General features: G+C 35.6%; 3 protein-coding genes across 4 annotated transcripts; all 3 read right to left on the bottom strand.

Annotated features, from left to right (window-relative positions):
- Positions 1-1,554: 1,554 nt before the first annotated feature.
- LOC149379859 (HAD superfamily, subfamily IIIB acid phosphatase) lies at positions 1,555-4,765 on the bottom strand. Its single transcript, XM_089602237.1, has 3 exons — positions 4,073-4,765; positions 3,006-3,215; positions 1,555-2,180 (listed from the first exon to the last, which is right to left on the bottom strand). The coding sequence occupies exons 1-3, from the start codon at positions 4,462-4,464 to the stop codon at positions 2,003-2,005; spliced, it is 780 nt and encodes a 259-aa protein (XP_089458363.1). The 5' UTR covers positions 4,465-4,765; the 3' UTR covers positions 1,555-2,002.
- Positions 4,766-6,178: 1,413 nt separating this feature from the next.
- Positions 6,179-9,063, bottom strand: LOC149379858 (ubiquinol-cytochrome C chaperone family protein). Of its 2 annotated transcripts, XM_089603141.1 has the most exons (8): positions 9,002-9,063; positions 8,697-8,898; positions 8,283-8,496; positions 7,914-8,080; positions 7,053-7,177; positions 6,902-6,962; positions 6,656-6,704; positions 6,179-6,546 (listed from the first exon to the last, which is right to left on the bottom strand). In XM_089603141.1, exons 2-8 carry the CDS (start codon positions 8,844-8,846, stop codon positions 6,494-6,496), a joined length of 819 nt encoding a protein of 272 aa, XP_089459267.1. In that variant the 5' UTR covers positions 8,847-8,898; positions 9,002-9,063; the 3' UTR covers positions 6,179-6,493. The 2 variants fall into 2 exon arrangements, with proteins under 2 accessions (XP_089459267.1, XP_089459266.1); XM_089603140.1 differs by having other exon boundaries at positions 8,697-9,035.
- A 1,292-nt stretch (positions 9,064-10,355) lies between these two features.
- LOC149379857 (ARM repeat superfamily protein) lies at positions 10,356-23,916 on the bottom strand. Its single transcript, XM_089602506.1, has 39 exons — positions 23,599-23,916; positions 23,024-23,237; positions 22,826-22,921; positions 22,611-22,728; positions 22,352-22,525; positions 21,465-21,635; positions 21,296-21,351; positions 21,089-21,178; positions 20,860-21,008; positions 20,588-20,670; positions 20,370-20,501; positions 20,216-20,290; positions 19,724-19,892; positions 19,473-19,612; positions 19,274-19,366; positions 18,965-19,142; positions 18,456-18,553; positions 18,138-18,293; positions 17,849-17,996; positions 17,433-17,566; positions 17,074-17,155; positions 16,827-16,989; positions 16,514-16,589; positions 16,179-16,352; positions 16,000-16,065; positions 15,766-15,870; positions 15,375-15,464; positions 14,905-15,116; positions 14,600-14,795; positions 14,322-14,504; positions 14,116-14,211; positions 13,931-13,998; positions 13,481-13,829; positions 13,126-13,341; positions 12,352-13,008; positions 11,841-12,250; positions 11,222-11,465; positions 10,953-11,123; positions 10,356-10,853 (listed from the first exon to the last, which is right to left on the bottom strand). Exons 1-39 carry the CDS (start codon positions 23,759-23,761, stop codon positions 10,620-10,622), a joined length of 6,429 nt encoding a protein of 2,142 aa, XP_089458632.1. The 5' UTR covers positions 23,762-23,916; the 3' UTR covers positions 10,356-10,619.
- Between the last annotated feature and the right edge of the window lie 152 nt (positions 23,917-24,068).

Raw genomic sequence — 24,068 nt, 5'->3', positions numbered from 1 at the left:
CAAAATCAATCTAGTTTCGAGTCTCTCTCCATTTACCGGCGAGGATTTAGGTTTATTGGTCATTGCTTTAACTTTAGGGTTTGGTTTGAGTTTTGTTGTTTCTTTGTCATTTTTGGTGAAGAAGAAGAAGAAGAAGAAGAACAGAAATCCCGACAGAGAAGAAGAGGAATCGGCGTGAAGGCGAAGAGAAACAGAGAGAGGGATTATGTCCATATCAACATGCTTCACGATTCCATTCCTTCTAAAGCGCCTTGTATTACCTAATATTTTGATAAATCTGAAAAGAAAAAAAAAATTGTTTGAAGAATCTGGAAATTCATTTGAAGATTTATTGACATTTTATGTTTTTTATTGACAGGAATGTCAATGAATCTTCAAACGATTCAGATAATTTTTTTTGAAGATTTATTGACATCGTTGTCAATAAATCTTCAATAGACCAAATTCTTTAAAAAAATTATTTACAACGATGTCAATGTATCTTCAAAGAATTTTCTAGAATTGTTTGTAGATTTATTGACATTCATGTCAATAAAAAGACAAAATGTCAATAAATCTTCAAACAAGTTTCCAAATTCTTCAAACCATTTTTTTTTTTTTTTCAGATTTCCCAAATTATTAGTTATATACGAGGCTTTGGAGGGAGTGGAATCGTGAAGCACGTTGATATGGACATAAATCGCTCTCTCTCTTTTTCTTTGCCTCCATGCCGATTCCTCTTCTTCCCGTCATGATTTATGTTCTTCTTCTTCTTCTTCTTCTTCTTCTTCTCCACAAAAAATGACAAAGAAACACCAAAACCCAAACCCTAAAGATAAAGTCATGACCAATAAATATAAACCATCGCCGATAAATGGAGAGAGACTCGAAACGAGATTGATTTCGGATGTGTAGCTGTTGATTTTCATATGGTTTGCTTGGAATTTTTTTTCCCGCATTTTTCAGGTTCCAAAAAAAATCGTAATGTCGACAATATCAATAAATCAAATAGATTATTGACGACCATGTAAATAAACTAAATAAACAAAATATAAAAAAAAAAAAAAAAAAATTATTGAGAATGGTTTTTGTACCAACAAATATAAAAAAGTTATATTTTTTTATTAATTTTAACTAATTAGATTTTGGTCCAAAAATATTAAGAAGGTATTAGTTTAAAAATAATCTCTTTGAAAACTATATTTTTCTTTTCGAGGTGTACCGGAATTAAATGTCTTTACGAACCATGAAATATGAGCTACGCATGTATATGATTTTTGTTCTATGAAAATTTAGGGAAAAAAATGAAGTCAAGCGAAAATTAATAATGCAGTATTGGGTTCATAATTGCATGATTACTTCAAAATGGAGGTAATCATTTTGGCAAATAGAGATATTGTGAACCATACACAATGTCTATAGTTCGTGATAACTAACCCCTCTTCCTCCAAATTTACAAAGACCAAATGGAAAATACAAGAGTATTATTATGTATGGCTATATCATAACTATGTGGTTTCAATTTGGTTGAACAAAAGTGACTATGAATAAATAAATAAAATCTGAAAAAGCGACATATATCAACAAACAGTTCAAGCCAAGGATATATTTAGATTGGAACAACAAAAACAAACTTCTTGATCTCAGTCCAAGCTACATGTCACACCACTTTTTTCTTTTATTTTCTTTTCCCTTTCATACTTCGAAGCAAGCAAAATAAAGTGTCCAACGAGATGACACCAAAACTCATGAGACAAAAAAGCGTTTGGGCTATCATATTGCCATTGGAGGTTATGTACTACGCACATTGATTGTGGTCCTAATTGAAACAAGCCAAGAGTTGGGCGTTTGTTTCATTGCTCGCGTGCTTCTTTATTATTATTATTATTATTTTTTTTTTTTGGCAAATAGCTATATCAATTTGTCAATCAAGAGTTTTATTTGAGTTTGTAGTGACTACACCTCAACGATTTATCTCAAGTTTTAATGTATATACTATACATAATAATTTAGTATAATATTTTTATGGAATATAATACATGGGGTTTGGTAGCTTAAAAGAGCGAGAGGACATTGAGGAGCCAAGTAAATCGCTCCACTGATCTCCAGAATTTCCATGAATTCTGTAACCTTCCCTCTCCATTTCACTTCTCTTTTCCGATTTGTACAACATCGCTGATTTTCCGCGGTCTTCGGGGGATCTACAATGGCATTAGCAAAATTCAATTTAAAATTGAAGTACTTAAAAATGATTGCCATAAAGTTGAAAACTTTTTTTTAACAAATATGGGCCCAACCAAAAAACTTCAAATGCAAGCTTCAAATTCATGATCATAGGGCTGAAGAGGAGATGATAATTTCCAAATTGCAATAATGTAATTCATTTGTAATATGTATGTTTGATATGATAGCAAATGAGTATTAAGATCATGATTCATGCATGGAATTGGAAAGTGCAATTATTTGAACGCTCCCATTAAACAAATATGACATGAAATATCTTTATTGCTTAACAAGAGAGCCACAAAGCAGAAAGCAGTTGGTTTGAAATCTAGATAATAATAAATAAATAAAAGTTTACTTAGATATGTATAGTGGAACTTCACTGCCCTAGCATTGTCCAATAAAAGTAAAACTGCTAATTATACTTTCGTTCAGCTTTTGTGTAAAAATCAATGGACCATGTTTGCTATTGAGGTGAAGTGAACAGTACATGTGCATGATATCAAATTAAAGTAATTATTTTTCGTATAAAGCACAAGAGCAACATCTTTATATCCTATATTTTTTTTTTTTTTTTTTTTTTTATAAATGCAATAATCAATCCAATGCCAATCATTTCTACCTATATGATGTTGACCCATCATTCAAAAGAATAAAAACAGAACATAACGAAATAGGACATTAACTATATGCCAACCTACAATAATCATAATCATAATATATATGGTATCCATAAAAATGTCATCCCCATAAAAACTATAATAATAAGAAGGAACTAATTGTTGAAGAGATAATTTAATTACCTTAGAATAAGCTTGTGCCAATCACGAAAACCGGCGTTGATCAAGTTATCGACGGTGATTTGCCTGTGACTTTCACTACGGCCTGTGAGCAACACGAGCTTGAAGCCGGCAGAGAGGAGTTGGTTATAGAGTGTCATGCTCGGCTTTATCGCCGGAGCTATAGCTTTTTCGACCCACTTGTCAAACACGATTGGGTCAAATACCTCCAACCTGTTTATTCACACACACCATAACCATGTCACACAACATTTCATTATTCATTGTTTTTATATTATATATATTTTTTTATATTGTGGTTTTCACAACTATGTATTTGATCATAATTTATTCTTTAGAAAGATGTTCATTACTTGATATGAGGAGCAATATTATTGTTGTATTTCGTTACAATTGTATTGAATTTTGAAATAGAAATACATAAAATTCAAACCAGTTTGTAGTATTCCGTTAAAATTATTTTAAACCCATTTCTCGTAACAGATTATTGTAAAGAAAAAGTCGTAATTGGAGAATTTCTGGTGAATTTTTTTTTGTTATATTTCATTGTCGTCTCAGGATTATTATTTTTTTTTTTTGGTCGTTACTACGGGGATTGTCGTTTCTTTACAGTTGTCGTTTTGGTTAATGTCGTTTTTTCTTCTGGCAATACTATACAACTATATGTATATATAATATTTATGTTGTTGTTTGTAATGACTAATGACCCATTTCAATTCGCTTAGCAACCAAGTCTGTTGTTAAAATATTAGAAATGAAACCCTAACGATTATAAGCAAAACATTTGACCACAAAGTCAAATCTAGACAATGATTAAAAAAATGACACATTCGTTATAAGTTAGTTGTCGTATTATGATTAGTGTCGTTTTCCCGTTTCAATTGTCGTTTCTCAAATAAATCCGGACAATGCAGCACGGAATATTGAAAGAAAAGTCTCCATATCCAACAATAATAAACTTCCCCGGATTATTCGTAAAAGCTAATCCCAACTAAATCCTAAACCATTCAAACCGCTAATCTCTCACAGACAAACAAAATCAATCAAAAGAATCAGTGAGAAAATCGTACCCGTATCCATGATCGACGTAGTACGGAAGATTCGACAGCAAAGTCTCGTCGATATCGAAAATCCACGCGTCCAAGCCATCGCCGGCCAATCCAACGGTCGCCGCGTGAGCCCTAGACTCCTCCGAAACCCTGAAGAGGTCCGTCGCGTATCCGCGACCGGTCACGTACTCGGCGACGTACTCCGAGCACTCCTCCGGGATAGTTTTCCATCCATTGACGTTGTTCGTCTCCACGGAAAATCTCCAGCTCGTGCACTGAAATCTCGCCTCTTCTTTGTCCTTCGGCTGGACTATCAGCGGCCTCGGAAGCAGGTTCGGATCGAGAATCTCGAGGCAAAACGACAGGGAAATCAGAGAGGATAGGACGACGATGAGTGTGGGGAGATTTTTCATTTGCTGTGCGTGTGACTGTGAACGAAGAAATTCGGTTGGGCGTTTGATTGGAATCTTGGATTTGGTTGGTAAAGTTGAGAGCTTTAGAGTTTCGCCTATTTGTTTGGGTTTTGATTTGATGGATTGAAGAAGAGAAGCGAATATTAGGTCAAAGTGACGTGAGAGTTAAGTAATCGAAAGGGATTGAAGAGAGACGAAGGAGAAGGAGAAGAAGCGAAGCCAAGAGGGATTCCAAGTTATTTCGTTTGTAAATCATGCAATGCAAGTGTATTGATTTAATGGAATTTATATTTGATTTATTATCTTTTTGGAGGTTTCTTAGTTGGAGAGAGTTGGTTGTTGTGTAAAATAGAAAAAAATCGCACGTTAATTGGATTGTTCCTTCGTCTGAATATTATTACATTTAATATATGCATATTATTTAATGAATAGAAAAGGATTGGCTAATTAAGCCTAAAAAGTAAAAAGTAAAGAAAAAGGGGATTTGGACGGCGAATCTGACCTGGACGCGTCAGCTTGAATTAGCTGACGCGGCATGACAGTGAGAGAACATTATTATAAGCCTATCACCACCTACCTATCAATATCAGCCTCATATTATTAAGTATATAATACAATACTATATTATTACATAGACCAAGCTATTTCCATGGAAATCACGCCTTTCGAGCGATCCATTTTTCTTAATTTTTTTATACGGTAAAGAACATATATAATATTTAAGTAATAGACTACTTTTTCTTGGAGTAGTGGGTGTCCATGACATTGAATCATTTTTTGTTCTTTTTCTTATTTTGCTCAACAAAGAGGGAAAAAAAAAAAGAGAGCTTCTTTTTGTTTTTGGTGGTTTTTGACACAAAAAAAGGAAAAAGAAAAAAACCCACGTGATCATACTCAATCGGCTCGGGAGATGCTTCTGTGAGGAGATAAGAAGCCGTCCATGTCAAACTCCATAAGCACCATAAACGACTTGTCGTTAATTAGGGGATTTGAGTGGTTGAACTTTTGGGGTTGAGTTAAAAAAAATGTGAATTGTTTATTATTTATGGCCGTGTAAGTATTGGAAATTAGGCAAGCTTTTCTGTGAGCAAACGTACTAGATTAAATCATGAATTCACACTTACCTCGTGACCTCCTCTACTAGATTACGAGAACAACGTATATCTAGAATGTAAAATTTAAAAAAAAAAAAAAAAAAAAAAAAACTCCTACTGTTGTTCCAAGTTCTATTTTAGGCTTGCATAGTTTTCATTGGACCTTCTTCCTTTAGTTGTGGTGGTGTCGTGGTGAAAGTCAATTAATTGTGCTATATGGGATCATACAAACTAGTTTTAAATTATTAGTATAAGAGCAGTAAATTGCTCCAAATAATTTTGTATGGTGCAATTATCCAAATTCCAAAACAAGTTATAATTAACCGTTAACTGCTTTTTTTTTATTTGATCGATTATTGAATGCCTTATTTTGTTGATTTTGTATTATATTTCTAGAAAACAAACAATTCTATACATGAAAAGGAAAAAAAAATACCATGAAATGACAAATAGCATAAACATAGAAGGAAAAAAAAAAAAAAAAAAAAAAAAAAAAAAAAAAAAAAAAAAAAAAAAGGAGTTTCACATGTTAAAACGTGACGTTTGTCTTTAGTACTAGGGTGTTGAATGCTCAAAGGGTTTTTTAATCGTATTTTTTTTAGTATGTCACAAAAAAAAAAAAAAAAAGAGTGTCCATACATATAAATTAATCCTGAAAAAGAAAATATCCAAAATTATAGAAGTTTTAACTGTATCATAACACGATCAATCGTGAAATCGAAATAACAAAGTGATGGACTATCGAGAAGACGATACAAAAGCAAATATGAGCATCCCTTTTGATGTGGTACAATACAAAGAAAGGGCTTTACAATTCTGTTACTTCTATTTCCTAGTGAAAATGATTTATTTTTATGGAAATATAAAATCAGAACAGAAAAAAAAAACAAATAAATGCAATGAAAATATCACCAAGAACAGCCAGTTTCGTCTCCTTAACTCTTCATTGGTGTAAACTTGAAGTTCCCAGAAAACATGGCTTCTGTATCTGCCAAATCAAAGTCCACATTTCCGTAAGAACCAGGCAATAAGAGAGGACAGGGATTAACAAATAATATGCAGAAAAACATAATTAAATAAAATGAAAATCAGCTTACTTGTTAAGGAAAGGCAACTAACTTCTCTACGAGCATACCTCGCCATTGCCTGCAATTATTATCATAACATTCACAGACAGAGACAAAAATTGAGAAGAAATTTAAATCCCCATTTTATGAAATTAATTTCGCGGCAAAACACTCCGATAAGTTGGAACTAGATGCTAGGGGTTTTACAGAAAACAAAAAGGGTTATATATATATTTATTTTTTATGTTATAGAAATATCATAGAGGACTCATTTGCCTGGGCTATTTGGAGTTCAGAGGCGTCGGGTTTTGATAAACCATCATCCGAGAAAACGTTTCTGCAGAGACCAAAAAATGACATTTAACATTGACTCTTATTGAAACAAAGTAAAAGAGAAGACCAATAATGATGAGATATAGAACTATACTTCCAAATCACGTTTTGAAGCTGATCCGGGGTAGCTTCTGGAAGCAGGGCGGTATCATAAGCAACAATGTTTCCGTAAAATATCTTCTCCAGATCCTTCATCCATCTAGTCAATAGTAAGTTGACCTGAAAGTTTAACCACAAAATCAACACTATTCTTAACTCTGGTGAAGCCAATTCCTAAGCCTGTTTACTCTGCTTTAGCTGTTAAAAGTGTAAGCCACGTCATAATAAATGATTCTCATCACCGTACCATGTGGTGTTTATGCCGAGCGAGTTCTTATATGAAAGCACAAAGGGACAGTTATGTTATGAGCCTGATCATTTCTATTTATAGAAGAAATCAAGATAAATGGAGTACGATCATAGATTTGCCAAATTTCAAGAGGCCCATTTGTTTTCTTCTCATCAAAACCCCTTTATTTATATAGACTACATAGTCATAACTACTTCTAAATATTCTAAATTCTACTTTAACTATCCAGTAATAATGATAACCCCCGTAACCCTAAAGATCCTATCAAATTAGAAACGGAGTACATAGATCAACACAAAGCATATTAACTCTCTAGACGAAACTGTAACAAGTATATTCGCGAGGGTGAATCTGCTTTCTAGACGAGACTTGGGATAGAATAAATCATAGTATCGTCTAATGGCTTTCACTGTCTTGCAACTAACTTGTTGCATTTTCTTTTTTCCCGATCCTAAATTGCGATCGGGCTGGTGCTATTCAGGCTTGTAATATCCTATTATGAGGGTTTTTTTTCTTTCTTTCTTTCTTTCAAAACCGCACTTTTTTATTTTATAAAAATTTAGTTTCTTCCAAAAGAAAAACACGAATCAAACTACAGATACTGACCCCGGCCTGTGAGACTCTAAGCTCTACGTCGTGATTGTAGGTCTCATACAAGTACTGTCCCAACTGAACACCTTCCGTTCCGTCTTCTTTCAAGCGGCGCAAGCAAAACCACATGTGAAGTACAAGCAATGAAAACGTCGTCTTAAACGTCTTTTCCATGTTGAATACTGCAAAGTTGAAAAGTTCACATCACCACCAAGACCCCAGAACATAGGTTAAATAAATAAATAAACATGGAAAATACAAGAAAAACCTACAATTGTATAGTGTTATTCAAGGTCAGGTTTCACAACTCACAACAAATCATTATTATACTCGGAAACTCAATTATATGATCCAACAAAATATGAATATAAGAGAAATGATCACCTTCGTAAATCGCAGGCGAATCGACTTGAGAGGTGACCCGACTGTAAATCGCGTGAGCGCCTCTAATGGACCTGCTTTGTTTGCTGTAAAATAGCATCATCTTGAGGAAAACATGCTTAAGTCCCTGGTATTTGGGTTCTCCGATCCACCCAGGAGATGAAGGTTCCAGAGCCAACGAGGAAGGCTTGGACAAAAACATTTTATCCAATTTAACCTGTTGAACGTTCACAGAGAAGCAACAGAATCAATATCACCAACCAAAACACATGATTTACATCAAACGCAAACAACATAGTAAAAAAAACCCTAATCGGAAAGCCGAATGTAATCGAGTGGATAACTTAACTATGGAGCAAAATCTGAGTGAATACGCAATCAATGTCGAAATGCAGTGAGAGCGACGAAATGACATACCGGTTTCTCAGTGGCGGTGGTGGTTTCCGGCGGAGCGGGAGACACGGAAGCCTTCTTGTAGGCGTGGCGTGAAGTGGCATAGAAATGGCCGTTCTGTGAACCCAAGACTCTCGACAAATTCGTAAAACCTCTGTTCCATCTTTGCAACATCGCGCGAGGGCTATAGATGAAAATGAAGATGAAGAAAGTCTTTCGCTCTTTCCTTTTTGAATGGAAAAAAAAAAAAGAAAGTGAATCGATGAATGATTCGAAAACCAGGCGTTGCGTTGGAGCGAGTGAAGAGTCGGAAAGAGCAAATATCAAACCTTACGGCTGTGAATCATAGAGCGTAGCAATGTTTTGCTGCTTCAAAAGTCGAACCACAGTTTTACTTTGGAATCTTTTCAAAATAGCCCAACAGCTTTGTCTTTATTTAAAATAGCCCCTGAACACTGTATATTTCCCACCCTGACGCGAAGATCTTTTACTGTAGTAGCCGGGAGTTTTTCTTGTCTATAAAATAAATATTAGAGGTCACATTTGATAGACAACCGTAGTCACATTTGTTCCTTAATTTTGCTTTAAAAAAATTTCTCCATCAATATGTGAATTTTAAGTGTCATTTCTAAAAATCTCTGATAAAATCAAGTACTTTGTATTTGGCGACAATGTTGTACATAAAATATAAATAAACGCTTTCGTAAAACTATAATGTAAATAAAATACTTACACAATCTCAATACATAAATGTTTCAACCTACTATTTATAATTACTTACATTCAATGGTATAAATAGATATTTATAATTACCGTCATAAGAAGACCATTTAATGACATTTATCACATTAATCCACCAAGAAATGTTGACCTCGGCATCGTGGTCGATCTGAACAACCAGAAGCTTCATGGTTGCCAATAGGTTGATTGATACTCATAGGACCTATCTTGACCTTTACACTAACGAATCATCACATAAGATTACCCGTGGATTAATGAGAGTTATCGTAAGGGATCTTTCGGTTCCTAGAGCGTAAAAATAAATTTATGAAATAGAGGACTTTTGATGCGACAATTAACAAAACGGTCGGGCATTTCTGCTGTCCGTGACAATTTTTCGTATGATGCTTAAATAAGGCCCCCGCCAAAACCAGATAAACGAATATTCCTTGAGAAAACTCCCTTGATTCACATCCTTATATTTTCACGAATTGTAATTTACAACTTTGAGTTAGGAAACAGGTTTTAACCAAGACAACACTCTCAAAAAACCTTGTTTTTTTGTTACAAATTACAAGACCCATAGCGAATTTCGTCCAACTCCTACTCATTACTTGTCAAAATTTCAGTAACAAATATATTACTTACATAAAATGCTTTGTTTACATATGCAAGTATGTTACATATATTTTAAATTTTTTACCCATAAAATAATGCTATTTATTACAGCCTTTGAGTATGTATAATGTATAATAATGCTTGATTATTTTGTTGGTTTTTATTGAAAGACTAGTTCGCAAAAACTAATGTTTCAAATTACAACCCATTTACAAAAGGGAAGACGTGTAAATATACTGGAAGTTTTATACGGGCATCAATTTTGTCACTTTGACAATTTATCATCAACTTTGTGATATACACGTCATACACAGGTTAGCTTTCATAATAAGTATATCTCACTCCTAAAACAACAAATCAAATATATAGATTTATATAAATTATGTAGCTACGTATTGTTCGCGACGTCAACTTTCTATTTGGTAGTATTACAAGTAGAAAATACAACAGAAAAAAAAAACCCCTCTCTCAAAATTGAATAATGATTCAATAGAACAAAACAATAAAACATGTCAAAATCTGTAACCCGTTGACAGTGAAGAATACAATTTGCATTCCATGACAACCAGGCAATTTTCTGTTCCTTTTTTCCTGATAAATAACAGCAGATCATCGCATCAAATGCTCCTTGAGATCTTTACCGGTCGCGGATTCCATCTCAGTGAAAACGTCCTGAGCAAGAGACTTGACCGACGGCTCAACGTCCTCGAAAAGCTCAGCCAGGAATGGTATCGTTTCCACTTCAAACACAAACTCTTCTCTCAAGTTCTCCACCAGATACTTCACCACCCTCAGTCCCAGTATTCTCGCTCGAACCTTCTCACTCCTAGTCAGCATCAGAACCTGGATTCGCAGACACATGGTTCAACCGATTATTTGACGAGAACAAGCCAAGATAAATAAAGTTTCGGAAAAAAAGAAAAGAAAAAAAAAGTCACATACCTCGTGATTCAACGGTTTCCATAGGAGGTCGTTTCCGGCGGTAACGGCCATTTGGCCAAGGCAATTAACCATCAAGTCGTCAACCTCACTAACGGATGGCAAGCTTGGATTTTCCTTCAAAGAGGTAGGAGGGTCTACCACAATCTGTGAAACGATTGGCTTCAAAAGAGCCTATAAAAGAAGAGGAAACAGAGCTCAAATCAATATTATGACAAAAAAAAGGTAGCAACGGCTCTTTCCCTCTAGAGAGAATCGAGAAGATGTTTAACCTCAAAATTCTCAGAGTCGAGGAACTTCAGAGTCCCGGCATCGTAGAGGAAACACTTGTGCAGCGACGACAAGACCAATGTTCTAAGTTGCCAGCTCCCAAGGGACAAATAATTTTCTCCGGCTTCACTCATCTTCGCCTTTTTCTTCTTCTTTGTGAGACTAGAAACCTTTGCCTCCCCAGCTGAAGTCAGAATTCGAACACAGCTCTGGCGCAAGTACTTGAAATAGGGTACAAACAGAGACCTGCATTTCGGATGAAACTGGATTGGTTATTCCCAGAACATGACAAGATAAAAAATATAATAACATATTTTATTAAGAATTAAAAAATGCTAGCTTCACTCGAGGTAAAATTTCAGGAACCGAGAAATCGGGATAACCCATGGAAACTAGATCTTATGAGTATGCAGTGCTAGGTTTTATCATGAAGAATACTATTATGACAAATAAAAAATTATGAGCTTCATGTCTAGCCAATTTAAATCTGTTCAATGTATACACACCTTACCACCATAAACTAAAAGTTTTAACTTGACTGATAAATAGAGTTGAAAAAAATCAATTAATCACATGAAGAATAAAGGGTTCGGAAACTGAATCAAGAAATAAATGACTCACCTATGGCTCTCAGCAAGTTTATCCACAAGACCATAGAATGATATTTCCCGGTCTATATGAGGACCTCCTACATGCTCCCCATCTACAATTTCTGACTCCGCCCAGTCAATGCTTCGCATGAAAAGAGGCCGAAACATGGACTCGGTGAGTTTCATTGTTAGCGCAATCACTGTTGCGACTACACCTTTTTCGACAACATCAATATACTTTACTGAAACTGGACGTTTACGGCGTAGATCAAGAGCAAGCAAGCACAACTCGAAGATCTTTGAATGGTAAGTACCAACCGAGGGTCTATCGACTACGGCTATCAAGTTTGTTAGCATCCCAAAATACACATTCAAACTCAGATCCCCAGACGAAACAACATCCGAAAAAAGATTTAGCATAGGTGGGAGAGCGTGTCGGACCTGTACAAATGGAAATTTATGAAACTTATTAAATAAAGAAAAAGAATCAACGGATAGAAAGTTTCAGAGAGTCGAGAAGGAAAACGAATCAGAGTTCTTACGGGAATTTTTTCGGTTACAAGTTTCCGAACTGTATCTGCCTTTGATTTGACCTTTTGATCGGCATCCGATGCGTAATCGGGATTAAGCACCATAACACTCATGATGTATGCGATATCATGTCGTTTCAAGAAACCCCCGAGCTTGTCCACAAGAGCCTCGAGCACAAAAAGAACTGACGTTCCAATAGATTCTTTGGAGGTTCCGTCAAGAGCTTTAACAGCACTAGGCTCAGAAGGTAACAAGAATCCCCGGGATATTTTTATCACATTTTCCATAATACAAGGCAGCTCAGCCAGTGCCTTTGTGCCAAGAACATTGACCAGAGCACCAGTCGTCCTCAGACAGGCAGAAGAGATGGCTTGGTTCTCTACTGTAATGTGACTTGTGACAGAAGCCAGACATTTAGTGAAGATAGACATATCAGAAGCAATCCTGTTGGCAAGAACCTCTAGAGCTGAAACGGCCGCCAGTTTCAGAGAATCAGAACCATCATCAGAATTATCGATTATCTTTATAATTTCGGTACACAATTTGCTGAAAGACTCTAGGGAAGTCTCATCCATGTTTTTCCATCGACCGCTCAGACTTGCTCTTGTCTTACGCTTTGGTTTGACCACGTCTTCTTCTCTAACCATTTCACACAGAAGTCCAAGAGCCTGCATGAGAACAAAACTAAGTTATTGATTTTTTCAAGAGAGTCCATTCATCAAAGTCGAAGCCATAGATTGTTATCACTAAACAGTTTCTCTACAGAATACCGGCTATGTAATTACCTTTCTACCAACATCACTATCAGCGTGCTGAAGCAATGTAATGATTCCCTTGAAGCATGTTGATGGAGCCATAAGTGCAGTCACAGTTCTAAAGACAGAATGCAAGCAATCCTGTAAATCTTTTTTAATGGTAGCCGGGACAGCCATTTTTTTCTTCCTATTGTCCACAAGTTGTAGTAAAAAGCTAATTTGTTCCATGAGATCCTCAAGCGCGCACTGTAAATTTAAATCAAGCATAAATTATTACCGAAGTGTACCGGAACTAATGCCCAAGCTGCAAAATCCACTTATATCCACAAATTTTTAAAAAAGGCCAAATTTAAACACAACTAATTATTCAATATAACCTCTCAACCTGAATGCTTTCTGAGTCTTGTTTGGTCTGCAGCTTAAGTCTAAACTCGGGATCTTGCAACCTGTTCTGAGTAAATTGAGTTATAAACATCAATTCCAGGAAAGTTTCGGGGCGCAGAGCCTCCTTTCCAACTTGTCGAAGCAGCATAACAAGTGATGGAAGCCATGTCAAGCATGGATAGTGATCACATATTTGCTGTGCAAATGCATATTCCCACTCTCTCTTTGTAGAGGCTATGAATTCATCAGCAGAATCCTTCGTATCAATGAGAGATGACCCTTTCCGAGAAGATAACGAGCGAAAAAGAAGAATAAGTAATGATGCCAAGCTATCAGACTCTCCCAATGTCCTGTTCACAAGCATCCACCAAACAAAAAGAAAAAAAGAATCACAGTAAATCAACAAAGCGAAAAAGGCAGTATAACACTGTTAATTCTAAGAAAAGACTACCTTAGTAAATACACCACTATTGATAGCCTTCTATGCTCAGCGACTTCGGGCAACACGTTCATGAAAATCTAGAGGACAAAAAGCAGCAATACAGTGGTTTACTCTCGATTACTCCAAAATGAAGAAAAAAAAAACAAACAAACAAACTCTCCAAATAAAAGTAAAATCAAATGTTAATCAATTACCTGGAGAAGAGCATTCGTGTTCTTTGTCCCTCGCAGCCAAAATGGTACGATTGTAGATATAAGATCCTCTAATACATGTTGTGAATGGCGGTCATCCTACACAAGATGAAAATTAGAATCCCAAGCATAGCACCTCACTATTTTTCAGATAATAATACATTGGAGCATTTATAAAACTTGGTAAAGCAAAGAGATTATCACAAAACCTGTGTGATGGTCGATTCGCTTATAGAAGTAAAAATGTCCTCTACGTGCGCCAAGACTTTCTCTGGAGCAATCTTCGCAAGCGAGGAGATCAGTGAAAACACATGATTTCGAGTTACTCCATCCTTGGCAGAACGGGCACATTCAACTAGAACTTTGATGTTTATCGCTTTTAATACACATTCCTGCCAAACAAAATAATTTGTTTTTATTACAGCTTCCAAGTTACAACAGAATTAAACCTTCATATAAGATCTCCCAACTCAACAAGATTGCATACATTTAGTGGAGAGCCGACGAGGGAAGTGCTCATCTCTTCCAGGAGAATAAGCAGTCTTTGCTTAAGATCAGATACTGTAACCATGACAGTTACATCGTCCGAAACCTGGACCAACTTTTTGTCGAGGATACCGTGAATCCACTCATCGGAAAAGGATTTTACAACGAGCTCAAATAAAGGCTCCATGAGCAAATCCCTAAAATGAACAAAATGATTAAAGTAAATACAAATAGAAATCCTGCTGCCTGAAAGTAAAAAAAATATATATAAATAAAGCAAACAAACAAACAAATTGGCAATCAAACCTGTCAGCTATGTCTCTCTTCAGCAACAATATGTCAAGAAGAGAGCTAAGCAAAGAGAGTGTATTTTCCCCACTGTGGATTCCATCCGAAGGCAGCTTGGACTTTTTAGGGTCAGCCAATTTCCTCTTTTTCTTTCCATACTCTGATGTTATCGAGTGACCAGAAATATTTAATATTCCGTGAAGTGTCTGAGAAACAGTGGAACAAGAAATCTGGTACATTCACAAGAGTTGGGTCAGTTTGAATGCTCATGAAACGAAAAACTAACCAATACAAACTTCAAAGGACACGTGATACTTTACAGAACATAAATGAAGCACTTGATATGCCTAGATTATAAGTCACATTCAATCACCCTTATTCGAAAATTTTAATACGGTGTCTAGGCTTAGATTGTAAAAAAAATGTGACTTTAGAAAGATCGGGTAATCAAATGATAATGATAAAACAGTAAAGAGAGCAAAACATGCATTTAAGCGCAGCAACGCCTCCCTGGCAGCATTTTGTAGAACACCAATATTACTGCGGAACAAACTTCCTACTTCTTGAAACAGAAGCTCCTGAAAAAATAAAATCAAACTTGAATTTACGGCTGGTATGAGCATTGAGCACAAATCACTATCAAAGATGTGTCAACAGTTCACTAGAAAGCATAGGTAGGCATCATTGTCATAATAATAATAATAATAATAATAATAGTAATAATGATGATGATGGTGATGATGATGATGACAACAATAATAATAGCGCAATTACCACTCTCTATACTAGAATATAAGAATGGATTTATACAGAACTATTTATGTAAATCACACTCATGCTATTTCCACGAATATAGTACTTTTTTTCAAGTGAGGTTACCTGCATTCCGCTGTTAAAACTCCCGTAGATTTGATCATTAAGATTATGCAAGACAGTTACACAGGGCCGGATAACAGCCGGGTCCTCTATAGCCACACCATCCAACTATATAAAACAAAACCAGACAATTTTAATCAGATACAGAGGTTTGCAAATTTAACTTTTGACACATTGTCAAATCATCAGAAAATTGTTTAAAAAATAAAATAAAATTTAGTCGGAAAAAGTTCTTACCTTTAAAGCCTTTAATAAATAATCCCCAGCCACGTGGCCATCTACTAGAGGGGGTGTTGCACAGCTCTAGAAAACACAAATCATTACGAGTATTAGAGAACGGCCAGATATGATATGGCCAGAACTAGGCATCAGACACGTGGCCATCTACTAGAGGGGGTGTTGCACAATCTACTTACCTCAAGAAGAACGCAAAGAATCTCAACCTCAATGTTTGACAAATTTTGGCCTGGTGTACCCGATTCATAGTGATATTGACTGCGCCTTGTCAAAAGTTGGGATAAGAATGACTCAAGTTCTTTTACACTTACTATAGCATTGCCTACTCCTTTAAGCATAGAGAAAATCGTAAACTGCCATAGCAAAAACAAAATCATGTTTCCTTCTAAAAATAAGAAAATAATGAAAGAAAAAAAGCTCTGAACGATATGTGTCACCAACTTAGTAGCTTGAGAAAATAAAAGTTGAAACCAGCAACAACTTGAAGGGAAACGACAGATAAAACAGGGGTAACCTTTGCATAATCTGAGAGCTTTAGAGCAGAAATCAAAGTGAATGCTAAAACATTGTCCCTTGTAGATTGATCAAACCTGAACAAGAACAGCATATTGAGAAACTTCAGTTTATACAAGAATGGAAAGAAATTTTCTAAAGAAAGATCATATCTCTCAAACATAAAGGAAAATATGAACTGATACCCAAAAGAATTCTAGAAGAAAATGAAAAGCAATGGTAACTCATTCTCCAGGCCATCTTCATAGTAAAACGCTGGAATGAATGCTAATACTGAATACGCGCATAATTAGAAAATAAATAAATAAACATACCTTTCGTCAACACTTTTTGGCACCAGCAAGCTACTACATGATGAGCTGAGCAATGATACCATAAGTGAAGATAGAAATTTCCCATCAGACAAAATTAGTCTTTTTTGCTCAACGATTGCATCCAAGATTTTATCAAGAAACTGACTCCAAACTGCTTGGTTTCCTGAATATTGTGACAAACAAAATACATCAGGCTTGAACTATAATTTGAAAAAACAGCAAAGCTCACAAATTTTGAAGAAAATACCATTTTTCCTGGTAGAAGAATCAACCCGAGTCCATAGGGAACGTAACCCTTCAATACAGTTCATAGCTGCAACTCTTACATCCTATATAAGAGAAAAATACTGTGAGTAGATCCCCCCAAAGAAGATAAATTTGTAGTACATAAGCTAAATTTCAGAAATTTCTGGAAATCGACGTGTATGTGAGCCTTTCAACGAAATTTTAGCTAATCAAAGAAATTAAAAAAAATGCAATTGCTAGGTTTTTTCCATTCTTTTCTTTCACTGGAATGTGTAAAGAAAATTAAGCGTTGGAGTCCAAAAACAAAAAATAACCTAATAAAAAAAGGTAACCCAAATTACAATGAATAACCAAACATACCTGATTGTCACTAGCCAGTGGGACGAGAATTGAGGGGAACTCCGCTAGTAATTGAACCTGCAACCTCAATTCGGACTGGGAACAACAATCTAGGAAATAGTGGAGACTCTCCAGTTGAACAGCAACAGGAACATCTGAAAAATAGAGCAGCAAGCCTCAGTAAATCTGATCGCACGTGAGACATTGAGCGCAAAAGACTTTTCAAAGCTAATCTACCACAATATTTAGACTTATAATAAAGTTTTGATAAACATAGGATCATATTGGAGCAATACTCAAAGTTGTCTATTTTCATTCCTGGGATTCAAAATAGCTTAGAAGTATACGGATGTTGGAGATACATAAATTTCAAGTGAAGGAACCACAAGAAAGAATGTTGTTCAATTAACACTTGAAATATAGTTCATCATAAGCACCTTGTTCTGTGAAAAACCTTCTCAAAAACTGAACCGGTGAAGTCTTGCTCATTGTGACAAGGTAGAGACGATGTTCCTTGAAAACATGGTTAAACTGGGAAACCGAGAAAAAAACAAATAGATCCTCGAGCCACTTCCTCTTATCACCCTGAAATATAATAAGAACATATACATTTATTTCCTGGAAGTGATCAATACCATGACCAAATTCAGCCATTACAGGCCATGGGAATTTGACAATGATTTGCTAAACCAGAGATGAAACATAAAAGTGAACAGAATCACTAACTTGCAAGCCTTCGGCAGGAACCAATAATTCAAGTGCCTCTAGCAATCTCCAGAATGAACACACCAGAATATTTGCGTTCAATGCTTTAAATTTGAAGCCAGGAAGCAAACCCAAGAATTCTTTGGAATCCCATTTTTTTAGCTTGTCTGAATTAAACTGCAAGAGAAAGAAGAAGAATTCAGAGAAGATTAGTGGAAAAACTTCAAGATCTCCATGCCATTTTCGAATATCTGCTGTTGTTTTTTCCTAATTTAAAATAATAATAATGATAATTTTGATCCACATGTGCTGAAAACAAATTAAATCACATATGCTTACCTCTTTAAATGCGGCATCACCCAAGTTTTCTAGTGTCTCCCACTCAGACTTCAGTATTGGATAGCAGGCTTCCAATAGTGCAAAAAACTGGCCAGATTCTGGTACAGAGAAGGAAAAGGATAAATTTGTATTGTGTACCAAAAAAATATGGATTACTTTCAACTTCACACACTCAAAATTTAGACAGTAAGTTTGCAAAGCGTATTGATGCAAACCTTAAAAAAAATAAGACAATAAAATGATGTTCTCTGAGAAAAGACACTTTCAACTTTGCACTCTCAAAATCAGCAGTATGTTCACAATATAGTATTATAAATATATAGCTGTCATTCTATTTTTTTTTTATGAAAGTTACTAGTTTTTGCCTCTGGTAGATCGACACCACTTAACGGTTGCGATGATCATCATTATAAATCTCTGTCGTGGTTACAAAGGAACATAAAAAAATAGATAAACAGAAGCATGGAACTTCGTTTTATTATATAATTAGTGAGAGAATAGAAACTTACTATTTTTCATCAACAATGACTGCAGAAGAACCAAAAACAAAATGGTCTTTGATGACTCAAAACCTTTGCAACTCTCTGCTATTGATGCTATATATGTTTCAGGGTGCATCAAGCATTTTTCCGCCAAACAAGTAATAGTGTCCAGATTAATCGAGCATATGCTTTCTGGTTGCAGCATCTGCATTTTGTTTTCCACAAATCGAATGACAAAAAAATCATTTTAAACACAAATCAACATTTGTAATAAAAAGGAACACAGAGAGGATAAGGTATTTCTTTGGCATACAATTAGCATAGTTCCTTACATACCTGTTCGATACTGGGGACAGTAGGAAGTTTCTCATAAAGTGGCCAATTCAGTTTCTTTGCTACTTCCAGCGCCACCATATTTAACTTCTGGGTCTGGAATCAGATATAAACAAAATGAATTATAAATAAATAAATAAAAGTCCAGTACAATTACAGAAAGGAAACTCAAAATATAGTGAAGGCCGCAAAGATGAACCACCTTTGGAAGAACTAGAAGCAGAGGACATATCATTTCACGAAGCACATTCAACCAACCCTCATGATCGCAACATAGCGATTCCATTTTCCTCAGGCAACTAATTGTAACATTGCATGCTAGATTGGAGTTTTCTGCTGCCCCTTAAAACATAAAAAGAGAGAAGATTCAGCCATATATCTGATTCTACATTTTCCTAGAGCTTGGTGTCAGAGAATAACACAAGTGCCCAAGATTATACAAACCAAACTCACTTGAATATAGAATATCAATGCCTCTCTTCAGCACATACTTCAATGCTTCAAAAAGATCAGGGGAATCTATCATTTCAGTTAGTCCATTAAGTGAGATAGCTGCCTCAACAACAGTAAGATCATCATCACGAAGCTGGCGTAGAATGGCATCTTGAACAGATGAAAATCCCTGTTCCACAGAGGAAAGTAAAAGTGAGCTATAAAGAGTCAGAAGCTTCAACACAAGACCCAATCACTTAAATTGGTAGCAACAAAGCTCTCGCCACATCCTTATTTTAGAAAGAGTATTTTTAACAGATGAAGATAAAATCCCCTAGTGATTATGGATGACAAATACAAATCTATATGTTGTAAATAAAATAACAAATATAGAGAAAAAGAATTTACACAACATAAGGACACGAGTATGAAACCCACCCTTCCAACATAGTAACTTTGCGATAGAAAATGTATTAACACAAACAAGATGAATTTAACTTCACCGAGTACAACCTGTGGATTAGTAGCCTTTGTTTCCAAGATACCACTCGTGTTCAAACCAGTAAGGATAGATCGCCGCTCGGAAGCCTGAAAGAGGACACAGAATAAGAACCAATTGCAGTGCAGAGCAGCACTTATCAAAGCTAGCTGTACGTTTCCGTGGTACCTTTGGGTGATGCAGAGCAAACCAAATCTTCGAATGTGATACACCGACTTGTGATGCATTGAAATTCCCGTCCATAATTCTACCCAAAACCTCGTGCACTGAGTTCCCTTTCTCAGGTTGGACACTCTTTCCCTGTCAGATCAAATATTATACCCGGAAAGAATCAGATATGTATATATACATATATATATAGAGAGAGAGAGAGATTCGGCACATACTTCAAGAAACTTGTGAATAGCTCCTCGTAGTTCAGATGGATACTTCTTATTAAGAACAAACAGAAATTGCTTCACCCATTGTCCTATATCCAAGAAAGATGTCTAGATGAGACATAATCACCAAAAAAAAAACTCTAGAACCACACATAGAATAATAATACTAATAGCAATCAATATTTGGAAGAAAGAATTGAACATCGCATGCTCCTCTGTCATAACTTGTAAGAAGAAGATAGCAACCGATGCCGATATTCGAGTTCCTATTTTAGTACCTGAAATACTTGCTGGCGTAAGGTTGTGTTTTTGTGAATTTTTCAAGCAATGACCCAAAACCTTGGTGACTAAGTGTGGAACATTTTCCTTTACAGGAGTTACATCCAATACTGAGATCAATACATGCTGAAATGATTCTTCATGGAAACTGCAAAATGATAGTGATAGTAATAATTTGTTAGGAGACTTTAAAGAAAATGTGATGACAGTGGTGTCCTTAAAAAATACCTGTAATCAATCAGAGAATCCAAAAGTAAAGAGAGGAATTTATTAATCTTGAACTCTTTGAATAGGTCAGAGAGAAGCCCAGCAAAACCCCTTCAGAATAGAGTAAGATACAAGCTCAAATATATGAAACAAACTCAAACATATAAAACAAACAGAGAAAATATAAGAGCGCAGAAACTTAGTCGTGGCTGATACAATCGAACTTACTGGATTTCAATAAGAATCTCTAGAGCCTTTCGGGGGAACATTTCAACAGATTGCAACTGGATTATTTTTCAAACAGTAGCACAAAATGAAGGAAGTTAGCATCATTCAAAATGCGTACACACCAAGGCACAACCACGAAACATGTAAAGCACACATATAACTTGTTAACCTGAATAAGATTGATCATAGTCAGAAGTGACATCCTGACCCATTGAAGATCAATCGACTCTTTTGCATCGTCTTGAGCGATTTCAGAAACTAATCGGATTAGATTCTTGACAAGCTTGGGAGACAATGTAACCTTACTAGCTAGTAAACCAACAATCATCAGAGCACCAGCCTGCACAGCAACCAAAAAAAAAAAGGTTTCAGATTATTATAACAAGTGATTCGTTCATCTCGTACATTGCAATCATGCATTTTATTTCAAGAAATCGTTAAACAAACCCTCATATAATCAGACCTAAAACACAGAGAAAAAAAAAAATCAGCATTGGTTTTATGCTCCAAGCATGATATCATCTTCTGTCAACAATTTTTGTATAAATTAATTAAAAATCTAAGTTGTGATTTGGCTTACTACTAAGCAAGACTATTCCAATGAGAACTGAGTCTATGAAGAAAAAACGCAATCCGTTCGATCTTAAGGATAAAAAAAAATAGTACATTTCATCTGGGAATAAAAACAAACTTTGCTTACGTTGCTGCATTTGCACACAAGAGAAAGTTAGAACATACTTTTATCAGCAAGTTCTCAAGCGATTAGCAATAGCAAGCAGTTATTTTTTTTTTTTAATTTAAATAGAGACTTTTACACGACTCAAACCCACAACCTTTTCTTGGTGTGGGAATTAAGCATTTGTGCTCCAACTAAGAAGAGACTAGCCCAGAAAATTCCCTCCGACAAAGATAAACATATTGGTATTTTATGCAAGTCAATTTAATGAAGCTTTGGGAACTCAAAATTGGAGATGAAAATGAAATATTAAACTAGCATAACTTGGGAGAAAAAAAAAATTAACTGGAAATATTTAACTGGTAAACCGTAGACCTAACCTTGTGATCGGATCCAGCTTTTGCATCACGGTGGAGTCCTGAATTCACAAAGGGGAGAATTCTCATGACATCATCATTGTCAATAGATCTAGCAGAACCTAAAACCTCAATAATAACGGCTGTACAAAAGCTGATCATTGGCCGTGATGGATGTAGCTTCTTTGAAGGTGAAGCCTATGACAAAAAAAGAGAGACCCATTACAAAGCCGTTACGACATACTACATAATAAAATAAAATAGGATATATGCATACACTTACATAGTTGCACAAAGCCTCCAAAACTCCCTTATCACGTTGGCATTGATCCACTATAACCGTTCGAGGTGGTGGTGCACCAGAAAGCTTCACACCGTTGAGAAACTTCCATTTGGTATTCCTATAATATGGGGTAAGAAAATATCCAAAAATACATAAATCAAGGGCGAAATGTATGTATATGTGTAATAAACTGCTAGGTCACAAAGAGACAATACCCTGTATCAATTAACTGAACTATTCGAACAAAAATGTGGGTTTCATGGTAGGGCAGAGCAGACAAAATCAAATCCTCAAAGTTGTAGACATGAATCCTGAAATTCAACAACAAAAATAAAATAAAAAAAACAGATTAAATAAAAATGTACAATTAAAATTACCACTCTTGAGACGATAAATTGAGTTTGAAGCCTTACTTATATCTTCTAACCAAGTACTCGAGCGTTTTGATTGCCGATGGGTGTTGGAAGTACACCGAAACCAAGCGCAAGTACGAAGAAATTGTAGCGTTGATGCGATTATTTTCATCTATCCCCATCAGCTCTCTATCCATTTCCTTGCTTGTATGACTGAATAAGTCATTTTTGTAGTTCCTAAATCGTTCGTCCAAGCTTATAAGATGTTCCAAACCTGAAAAGGCCAATGTGTATCCCAATCTTAAGTACTTTCTTGCTAAGTTTCTCCGGGAAAAAAAAAAACACACACACACACAAAAACACAAAAACAAAAACAAAAACAAATAATTGAAAGAAAAAAAAAAACGTCTTCCACGAGGCTCTCAAGCTTAAATGAACTAAAAGTTAAAAACAAGAAACAAATAATTGTTCACAAGAATCATCACCGACGACCTAAAAACACTATGTTCGAAGGCCAAGAGCCAAAATCTTCAAGACTTTGACATGAACTAAAGAACATAACAGAACAGAGGTCATTTCGACGGGATTCTCGAGAGACGAACAAGAAAATCAGAGAAGAAGAGACAACGACGGACCTTGGAGCGCGATGGATAGAATAGTGTCGACGTCAATATCGGCGGCTTCTTTGGGGTCGAAGAGTAGAGAAGGGCGAGTAATAGGTCTTTTCCGAGACTGCTCGGAATCGGCCTGAACAAAGGACTTGATTGCCTTCAACTGCGATGCAATCGATGAAGCCATGCTCTCTAGCTCGATTACGACCGACCAATCACCGGAGGTTTTGCCTCGTCCGAGGGTTTAGGGTTTTTATTTGATGTTTGTAGCGGCAGAGTTTTTCGAAGGGTTTTAGGCTCTCTCTCGTGTTTTTTATGGAAAGTAATTATATTTCTGAGAATCTCGTTAAAGTAACCATATTCTTAATAATGTAAGATTACAGCATTAGCGTTGGATTGTAAAGTTTACTCTTTAAATAAATTTATGTGAATATTATATTATTGTATTTAATTTTACAAAATAACATAATGTCTTCTAAATATCAAGACCGATA

This window comes from Urtica dioica, chromosome 12 (assembly GCF_054948205.1).
Source record: "Urtica dioica subsp. dioica isolate 48M chromosome 12, U.dioica_male_clone48M_v1_H2, whole genome shotgun sequence".
NCBI classification, from domain to species: Eukaryota; Viridiplantae; Streptophyta; class Magnoliopsida; order Rosales; family Urticaceae; genus Urtica; species Urtica dioica.
The sequence above is the reverse complement of the archived record's forward strand: the minus strand, read 5'-3'. Positions and strand labels throughout refer to the sequence as shown.

Excerpts from the sequence above, each read along its gene's own strand:
- LOC149379859 (XM_089602237.1), bottom strand. The coding sequence starts at position 4,464 with ATGAAAAATCTCCCCACACTCATCGTCGTCCTATCCTCTCTGATTTCC. Across the intron at positions 3,216-4,072 it reads TACGTCGATCATGGATACGG|GTTGGAGGTATTTGACCCAA; the intron begins GTACGATTTTCT and ends GTGAATAAACAG. Across the intron at positions 2,181-3,005 it reads TGGCACAAGCTTATTCTAAG|ATCCCCCGAAGACCGCGGAA; the intron begins GTAATTAAATTA and ends ATGCCATTGTAG.
- LOC149379858 (XM_089603141.1), bottom strand. The coding sequence starts at position 8,846 with ATGTTGCAAAGATGGAACAGAGGTTTTACGAATTTGTCGAGAGTCTTG. Across the intron at positions 8,497-8,696 it reads CCACCGCCACTGAGAAACCG|GTTAAATTGGATAAAATGTT; the intron begins GTATGTCATTTC and ends AACGTTCAACAG. Across the intron at positions 7,178-7,913 it reads TTAGAGTCTCACAGGCCGGG|GTCAACTTACTATTGACTAG; the intron begins GTCAGTATCTGT and ends TTAAACTTTCAG.
- LOC149379857 (XM_089602506.1), bottom strand. The coding sequence starts at position 23,761 with ATGGCTTCATCGATTGCATCGCAGTTGAAGGCAATCAAGTCCTTTGTT. Across the intron at positions 18,554-18,964 it reads GTCATTGTTGATGAAAAATA|AATCTGGCCAGTTTTTTGCA; the intron begins GTAAGTTTCTAT and ends TCTCTGTACCAG. Across the intron at positions 15,117-15,374 it reads AGGCGTTGCTGCGCTTAAAT|ATTTCTTGTTCCACTGTTTC; the intron begins GCATGTTTTGCT and ends TGAATGTACCAG.